Source organism: Homarus americanus, unplaced genomic scaffold (genome assembly GCF_018991925.1).
Source record: "Homarus americanus isolate GMGI-L3 unplaced genomic scaffold, GMGI_Hamer_2.0 scaffold10933, whole genome shotgun sequence".
NCBI lineage: Eukaryota > Metazoa > Arthropoda > Malacostraca > Decapoda > Nephropidae > Homarus > Homarus americanus.
In genome coordinates, this window is record NW_024751034.1 from 37,618 (window position 1) to 46,818 (window position 9,201).

General features: G+C 43.4%; 1 protein-coding gene across 1 annotated transcript in view; it reads left to right on the plus strand.

Moving 5' to 3' along the window:
- Positions 1–6,004, plus strand: part of LOC121854524 (SLIT-ROBO Rho GTPase-activating protein 2-like) — a gene marked incomplete at its 5' end in the record, with an annotated part of 39,070 nt that extends 33,066 nt beyond the window's left edge. Inside the window, 1 exon segment of the mRNA XM_042349198.1 lies at positions 2,698–6,004. Within this exon segment, the coding sequence (XP_042205132.1) occupies positions 2,698–3,881 (1,184 nt within the window).
- Between the last annotated feature and the right edge of the window lie 3,197 nt (positions 6,005–9,201).

The following is a 9,201-nucleotide window of genomic DNA, read 5'->3' on the forward strand; positions in this document are numbered from 1 at the left end:
CTAAAAATTAGGTTTTGTGTCAAATTAGAGTCTAAAAATTAGGTTTTGTGTCAAATTAGTCTAAATATTAGGTCTTGTGTCAAATTAGATTCTAAAATCAAATCAGGGTCTAAATTATTAGGTATTGTGTCAAATCAGTTTCTATTGTATTGAGTTTGGTGTCAAATTAGGGTCTAAATTATTAGGCCCTGTGTCAAATTAGTGTCCAAAGTATTAATGTTGAGTCAAATTAGGATCTAAAGTATATAGTATTGGAAGTGTTTAATTTTGTATTGATTGGTGTACAGCGAAACCCTTATTTAACAGAAGATGAAAGTCCATTATATCGAGGGTTCGTTAGATGTGAAACCTCCATTTAACGAACTATATAGAGATGAAAGTCCATTATATCGAGGGTTCGTTAGATGTAAAACCTCCATTTAACGAACTATATAGAGAGGAAAGTCCATTATATCGAGGGTTCGTTAGATGTGAAACCTCCATTTAACGAACTGTATAGAGATGAAAGTCCATTATATCGAGGGTTCGTTAGATGTGAAACCTCCATTTAACGAACTATATAGAGATGAAAGTCCATTATATCGAGGGTTCGTTAGATGTAAAACCTCCATTTAACGAACTATATAGAGAGGAAAGTCCATTATATCGAGGGTTCGTTAGATGTGAAACCTCCATTTAACGAACTATATAGAGATGAAAGTCCATTATATCGAGGGTTCGTTAGATGTAAAACCTCCATTTAACGAACTATATAGAGAGGAAAGTCCATTATATCGAGGGTTCGTTAGATGTGAAACCTTAACGAACTGTATAGAGATGAAAGTCCATTATATCGAGGGTTCGTTAGATGTGAAACCTCCATTTAACTAACTGTATAGAGATGAAAGTCCATTATATCGAGGGTTCGTTAGATGTAAAACCTCCATTTAACGAACTATATAGAGAAAAGTCCATAAAACTCCGTTATATCGAGGTTTCGCTGTATATCAACGCTACGTAGGATAAATTAGCCTAGTGGAGTGTACAGTCGCTTAACTCTGTACTGTGTGTGTGGGGGCTAATTATCTTAACCCAATTTGCTTTCAGTTACGATCGATGCAGTTGTTCAGTATGGTGTAATGGCCTGAGGTTTATTTATGCATTTCCACATATTTTTTCTCAATATGAGTTTGATTTTAATCTTCGTTTTTGAGTGAGGTTGATTTGTGTGTGTGTGTGTGTGTGTGTGTGTGTGTATTAATAGTCTTTGTGTGGGTATTATTGACCTTTTGTTGGTGTTTTAATTCCATTTTTTTACCCACAGGTATTTAATACTTTAGAAAATATTATCTGAGTTTTATTGAGGAATATTAGTCTTTTGTGAGGGATATTAACATTATGACTAGAGAAATATTATTACCTACTAATGACCAAAAGAGAGTTAGGTTATATGTTAAAAACCCATAGTTAAAAATCAGGTTAAAATTCTTGGTTGCTGACAAACTATGGGTAATGTATATAGAATTTCACCTGAAGAATTATGAGTTTATATTATCTAAATTAACCCACTTGATTTATCTATATAACTAGATTAAGGATTTATATGTATATAATATAAACCAAAAGATTTATATTTATATGATATAAATTAAACCATTTATATAAATTTAATAGTTTATATATAAGTGTAGACCAGAGAAATAGAATTGAGTTATTTAGTCTATATAGATATTTAAGCCAAAGAGATAGATTTATTATAGTGGAAAAATGAGTCAGTTTATATATCAATGTATAGTTACTCATACAAATTCCACATCTTTAGTTTAGTTTTTCTTTTGATTATTTACTTGTCAGAATCTTGTCGGCTAGAATTTTGTCACCTAACTTAAACTAATCTAACCTGTTCTTCGTTGATTTAATCCCAGTTAAATTAGGTTAATTCTCTTAAATTAATCCCAGTTAAATCAGGTTAATACCTAGTTAATTAGACCCCAGTTAACGAGATTCATCTCGTTGGACCATACCCCATAGTTAATCCTAAATCCCCAGATTAACGTTTATAATTAGTTAATCCCGTTAGGTTAGGTTTATTCTTGTGGATTAGGGTGTTAGGGCCAGATTACACCACAGGATAAGGTGTCAGGGTGTTAGGGCCAGATTACACCACAGGATAAGGTGTCAGGGTGTTAGGGCCAGATTACACCACAGGATAAGGTGTCAGGGTGTTAGGGCCAGATTACACCACAGGATAAGGTGTCAGGTTGTTAGGGCCAGATTACACCACAGGATAAGGTGTCAGGGTGTTAGGGCAGATTACACCACAGATAAGGTGTCAGGTTGTTAGGGCCAGATTATACCACAGGTTAAGTGTCAGGGTGTTAGGGCCAGATACACCACAGGATAAGGTGTCAGGTGTTAGGGCCAGATTACACCACAGGATAAGGTGTCAGGGCCAGATTACACCACAGGATAAGGTGTTAGGGCCAGATTACACCACAGGATAAGGTGTCAGGGCCAGATTACACCACAGGATAAGGCGTCAGGGCCAGATTACACCACAGGATAAGGTGTCAGGGTGTTAGGCAATGGTCGAGCATGATGGACCTCTGTTGTAGTGATTAACTGATGTGTGGTTTGAGGTGATTAGCCAGGTTGAATTGGGTAGTTGAGAGGTTAAAGTGTTGTAAGGTGTTTGACGACTGTGTGTGGTGGTTGGCTGAGTTTTAATGACTCGTGGGCGGCGGTTGTCGTGTTTAACGAGGCTCATCTCTCACCAGCAGGGCGAGGAGTGCATCAGTGGTCAACGCTCTCTGCAGGTCACCTTGTCGGGTGAAACTAGAGGTGTTGCCTCCTCCTCCCCCAATTCCCCCCCACCACCCTCTCCCCCCCAGCACACTGCGGGCCCCCACGCTGAGTCGGTGACCCAGCTTATGGCCCCTTCATTGGTGGAGAAGACAAATGACCAAGAACCGATGGAGGAGCCTAAGAAGAGCCAAGACATGGAGCAGTTAAGAGTCGGGACGATCAACGCCTCCTCCAGTGGGGGCCACAGGACGCCACAAGTCGGGGAAGAGGTCGTGGAGCGGGCGGAGGGCAACTCGTGGGAGCAGAGGCCGCGACGCCCTTCGCAGGTTTCCGACCTCTCGTCCGGCAGTTCCGACGAACGCCTCAATTATTCCTCGGCCTCGCCTCGCGCGCTCTGGGAACGCCGGGGCAAGGCCAAGCCCGTGGCCGGGGCCCCCGACCTGGTGATGGATCTCCCGGTGGCGCCGCTGTCGTCTTCCCCCAAAGAACAGGGCGGCGTCAGTCCCAGGTTACGCCGCACTCACCTCCGCCGGGAGACCAAGAGTTACGACAGTTCTTCCTCGTCCGGAGGTTCGTCGCCGGGCACCCAGTCTCCTGACATGACCGCGGGCGAGGTCTTCGCCAAACAGAGTCAGTGCACGTTGAAGAAGACTCCGGCCCTCAAGTCTTTTGGGGGCTACAGCACGGACGCCCAGACGCAGACCGTCATCCCGGTCAAGGTGACGTCGTCCCTCGGCCCGACTCGGAGAAACGCCGACGCCACGGAGTTGAGAATAACGGAGGCGGAGGAGTCGTCGGTCTCCAGCATCGTGCGGAGTCTAGACGACGTGATGCAACGGCTGGACTCGGAGATGCGAAGCGAACGCGCCGAAGTTTCCTCCGACGTCTCAGTCGAGATCGGATCGGCGTCGGACAAGCCGCAGGAAGTGACCGCGGCTCCGTCGACTCCAAAGCTGACCGCCCGTTACCTCCAGGCCGTGGCGGCATCGACGGGCGGGTCGACGCCGGCGCTAAAACCCCCCGTTAGGGTCAAACCTTGCGTCCTGAAGAAGCCATCTCTGACGCGAGGCTCGCCCGAACCCGAGCCGCCCAAGTAAACGGACGAGAAAAAACACGATAGTTTCTTTAACCGCTGGAAGTCTCGGCTGCAGACAGAGAGACTGGCCTTATTGGTACTTTATAAATAGTGTTACAATATTCACTAGTTTGTGTGCAGTGTAGATAAACTTTCTAGTTGATGATGTGTCGTGGCGGCCATTGATGAGTTCACCGCCGTACTTACTGACCCCAAACGGAATTTATTTTACGTTATAACCATTTTTTTTCTACTGTGACGATATTTGTGTCAGGAAAATAGTAATTAACCGCCGTAGATTTAGGTGTAGTGTTTGGTTACAGGTGGCGCCATCTTGTGCCAGTGAAAAGACGCATTTACTCTGTTTACATAAGGATCCCTAATGGTGTTGTTGTGATGATCGTGACATACAACTTTCTATTAGTGACGTTTTTGTTGGTCTTGCTATTCAGACGCTGTGAAGTAATATCGAGATCGGTAACAATATTGCAACTAGCAGATGGTGCAGAATCAGTGATGGATTACTAGCTTGAAGCGTGGTATTGGAACTAGCAGATGGTGCAGAATCAGTGACAGATTACTAGCTTGAAGCGTGGTATTGGAACTAGCAGATGGTGCAGAATAAGTGATGGATTGCTAGTTTGAAGCGTGGTATTGGAACTAGCAGATGGTGCAGAATCAGTGATGGATTACTAGCTTGAAGCGTGGTATTGGAACTAGCAGATGGTGCAGAATCAGTGATGGATTACTAGCTTGAAGCGTGGTATTGGAACTAGCAGATGGTGCAGAATAAGTGATGGATTGCTAGTTTGGTGATGGTATTTGAACTAGCAGATGGTGCAAGAAACATTAACGGATAACTAGTTTGGTGGTAATATTGGTTCTATTGCAAGGAACACTATTGGGTGATAATGGTGATATTGCAAGGAACAATATCAAGAAAGGTGGCAATGGCAGATACATAATGCTCAAAGTGGTGGTGCAACTTAACCGTTTCTTCCAATGCATTTCTTTTATATCAACCAGTATTGGCAACACTTATATTACCTTATTCAGTAATTTTTATCGAGTTATGTTGACAAGGCTAAAGGGAAATCACCTCTGTATGAGACCCGTGTTCTAAACGCCGAGGGAAAACGTCTCTACTCGGTATTTTTTTTTATCAGTATTATGGTTCGATGTTACAAATCCGTTTTATTGTTTTTGTTTTTACGAGCAGCAAGTTGTGTGTTTGTTGTTTGTCTGTATGACGTTTAGGGCCATGTGTATTGACCCGTGTGCGTCTGTATGCACTATTGTCCCGTGTGCGTCTGTATGCACTTGTCTGGAAATGGCAACGTCTAGTCAGAGTTTCGTTGGGAAGATAATGCAAACTTGGACACATCGATGGACTTTCTACAGGCATTCAATAACAAACTCAACTATGAACCTTTATATAATGGACTATGTTAATGTAAAAATCCATTATATCGAGGTTCTGTTAGATATGAAAACTCCACCTAACGAACTAGATAAAAAATCCATTATATCGAGGTTCTGTTAGATATGAAAACTCCACCTAACGAACTAGATAAAAAATCCATTATATCGAGGTTCATTAGATGTAGAAACCCCCTTAAATGGATTCAAAGAGAGAGATGATTTATCATACGGACATTTCACCGTGGATAAAATTCCTGTACGGTCAAAAACAAAAGAAATGAGTATTATTGCCAGATACTTGGACTGATTATGAATGGTGCTTCCCAAGAGTTGGTGTATTGAAGGCAACTGATCCTAGGAGTGAGAGACAGAGAAATAATAGCAAGCTCACTATATATTTTGGTGTATTGACGTAAACTTGATCCTAGAAGCGTCTTTGGCCGTAGAAAAAGAGAGAGAGAGATTTAAAACATAAATAAACTATATATTTTAATGATCATTCCTGTACTGTGTATATATATATATATATTACGAACAAACAAACAAATTCAAGTGGAGACGTAGATAAAATACAGTTTGTGACGACTAAGACCCCATAACCAGGAACGGGCCGAGATGCCTCACCGGAACTCTCGAGCTTATGACCTACAAGCCTCGGGATCACTGCTCATCGTATTGACATTTGTAAATAAAAACAAAGCAACAAAAACGTAAAAAAAAAAACAGACCAGACAAATTACTAATGTTTAAGTGAATTTAATCCGTAGTTGAAGCACAATTATGTGATATGATGCATAGTAATGGACCAATCATCTGAGTGCTTATTTTCCTAAAGTAGTGGTGGTAGTGTACATGGCCCATAGTGGTGGTAGTGTACATGACCCATAGTGGTGGTAGTGTACATGGCCCATAGTGGTGGAAGTGTACATGACCCATAGTGGTGGAAGTGTACATGGCCCATAGTGGTGGTAGTGTACATGGCCCATAGTGGTGGAAGTGTACATGGCCCATAGTGGTGGTAGTGTACATGACCCATAGTGGTGGAAGTGTACATGGCCCATAGTGGTCAAAGTGTACATGGCCCATAGTGCTGAAAGTCTTAAAGGCCACACAGAAGTCTTCAGGGCCACACAGAAGTCTTCAGGGCCACACAGAAGTCTTTAGGGCCACCCAGAAGTCTTCAGGGCCACAAAGAAGTCTCCAGGGCCACACAGAAGTCTTAATGGCCACACACAAGTCTCCAGGGCCACACACAAGTCTTCAGGGCCACACACAAGTCTTCAGGGCCACACAGAATTTTCCAGGGCCCAGAAGTCTTCAGGGCCACACAGAAGTCTTTAGGGCCACCCAGAAGTCTTCAGGGCCACACAGAAGTCTTCAGGGCCACACAGAAGTCTTCAGGGCTTCAGGGCCACACAGAAGTCTTCAGGGCCACACAGGAGGGCCACCCAGTAGTCTTCAGGGCCACCCAGAAGTCTCCAGGGCCACACAGAAGTCTTAATGGCCACACACAAGTCTCCAGGGCCACACACAAGTCTTCAGGGCCACACACAAGTCTTCAGGGCCACACACAAGTCTTCAGGGCCACACAGAATTTTCCAGGGCCCAGAAGTCTTTAGGGCCACACAGAAGTCTTTAGGACCACACAGAAGACTCCAGGACCAAACAGTAGTCTTCAGGGCCACACAGAAGACTCCAGGGCCACACAGTAGTCTTCAGGGCCACACAGAAGACTCCAGGGCCACACAGTAGTCTTCAGGGCCACACAGAAGACTCAAGGGCCACACAGTAGTCTTCAGGGCCACACAGAAGACTCCAGGGCCACACAGAAGACTCAAGGGCCACACAGTAGTCTTCAGGGCCACACAGAAGACTCAAGGGCCACATAGCAGTCTTCAGGGCCACAGGGAGGAGGTGGGTGGCCTCCATTACCCTAGTGGATAAACGAATTTTTGGATCTGAGAATGAATAGCCACTGTATATATGACTTGGTTTTTTCTTCTTGGAAAGTATGACACAAGGGGCACATGTTGGTGTGTGAGGGAGTGTGGCAGTGAGAGGGAGGGAGAGGGGGCTAGTGAGAGGGAGGGAAGGAGGGATAGGGAGTGTGGCAGCGAGAGGGGGCTAGTGAGAGAGGGATAGGGAGTGTGGCAGCGAGAGGGAGGGAGAGGGTAGTGAGAGAGTGTGATAGAGAGGAGTGGCAGCGAGAGGGAGGGAGAGGGGTGCTAGTGAGAAAGAGGGATAGGGAGTGTGGCAATGAGAGGGAGGGAGAGGGAGCTAGTGAGAGGGACGGAAGGAGGGATAGGGAGTGTGGCAGCGAGAGGGAGGGAGAGGGGGCTAGTGGGATAGGGAGTGTGGCAGCGAGAGGGAGGGAGAGGGGGCTAGTGAGAGGGAGGGATAGGGAGGTAGAAGAGGGGTTTGTGAGAGGGATAGACGCATTGTCAAAAGGACAGAGAGAGAGAGAGAGACAGGAAGAGAGAGAGATAGAAAGACAGGGAGAGGGAGAAAGGTCCACTGTGAGAAGGAGAGAGAGAGAGAGGGCTATTGAGAGGAAGATGGAGAGAGGGCCATTGAGTTAGAGTCAGTCAGAAAGAGAGAGACAGATTTACAGAGGAAAGGATGAAGTGCAAAGTCGACTCTTACGTTATTTATCAGGTCAAATGAATCTCAACACTACGAGATAATATTTAGATAAGAAACATTAATATGTCATCCAGCCAAGGGGTCGTCATCTCATCCAGCCTAGGGGTAGTAAGGGAACGTTCTCTCGTGTGGTATAATTAGAGTGTGTCGAGGCTCGTGTGTGTGGTATAATTAGAGTGTGTTGAGGCTCGTGTGTGTGGTATAATTAGAGTGTATTGAGGTTCGTGTGTGAGTGTATGGGTAGCAACATGGACGCTCCGGAGTATCGACTTGGCGGCTTGTCGAGTGTTGTGGCGGCGTGATGTGTATTTAATCGGAACTGATGTTGATTATTTAGTTCTGTATGAATTATGTGACGATTATATGTATAAAATTAAGTGGTACTCCCTTCCAAAAGCCTATTTAATCCAAAGTGACAGGAATTATATAGTTTTGTCAATTATAGCCAGTTAAGTGAAGTAATCACCTGAGGTACTACCAACACATTCTTCCCTGACATTCCTTGTAGAAAAAAAAAGTCAAATATCCACAATTTATCCATGAAATCCAAGTAACGTTCATATCCATAATTTATCATTAATTTCTGTTGATTGTCTCACTTGTTTTGATGTGAATGGGTTTGGATAACAATAAACGACACAATTTTTTTTCTGAAAGGGATTGAGATGGTAATGGAAGAGGATCTGATGCTCATTTGTTTTGTTATTTGTTTCATGTCATTTATATTCTTTACATATAAATCAGTGAGATATTAAATTTTTTTTTTAATATGACAAAGGCACAGAGATGACATTACCATCTATATTCCAATTAAAATAGGTGTTTGTTATGATGACGTCGATAAATATATATAAATATTATATATATTTACCTATAACAAGACCTGGAGGGGGAAAGAGATTGATAGTAAAACCTCCATCTAACGAACTAAATAGAGATGGAAGTCCATTATATCGAGGGTCTGTTAGATGTAAAACTTCCATATAATGAACTATATAGAGATGGAAGTCTGTTATGTATAAGGTGATCATTGGTAGGTGTGAAAGCTATGTTCATCAGATAGTCTTTTGTTATATAAGGAGAAACCACCGAGTCTATTGTTTCACCCGATAGTCTTTTGTTTTATAGGGAAATGTCACTGACCTTATTGTTTCATCTGATAGGCATTTGTTTTATAGGGAAATGTCACTGACCTTATTGTTTCATCTGACAGGCATTTGTTTCATAGAGAGAGGTGTCGCTGACCTTATTGTATATGAGCTGATGTTGTGTCCCTT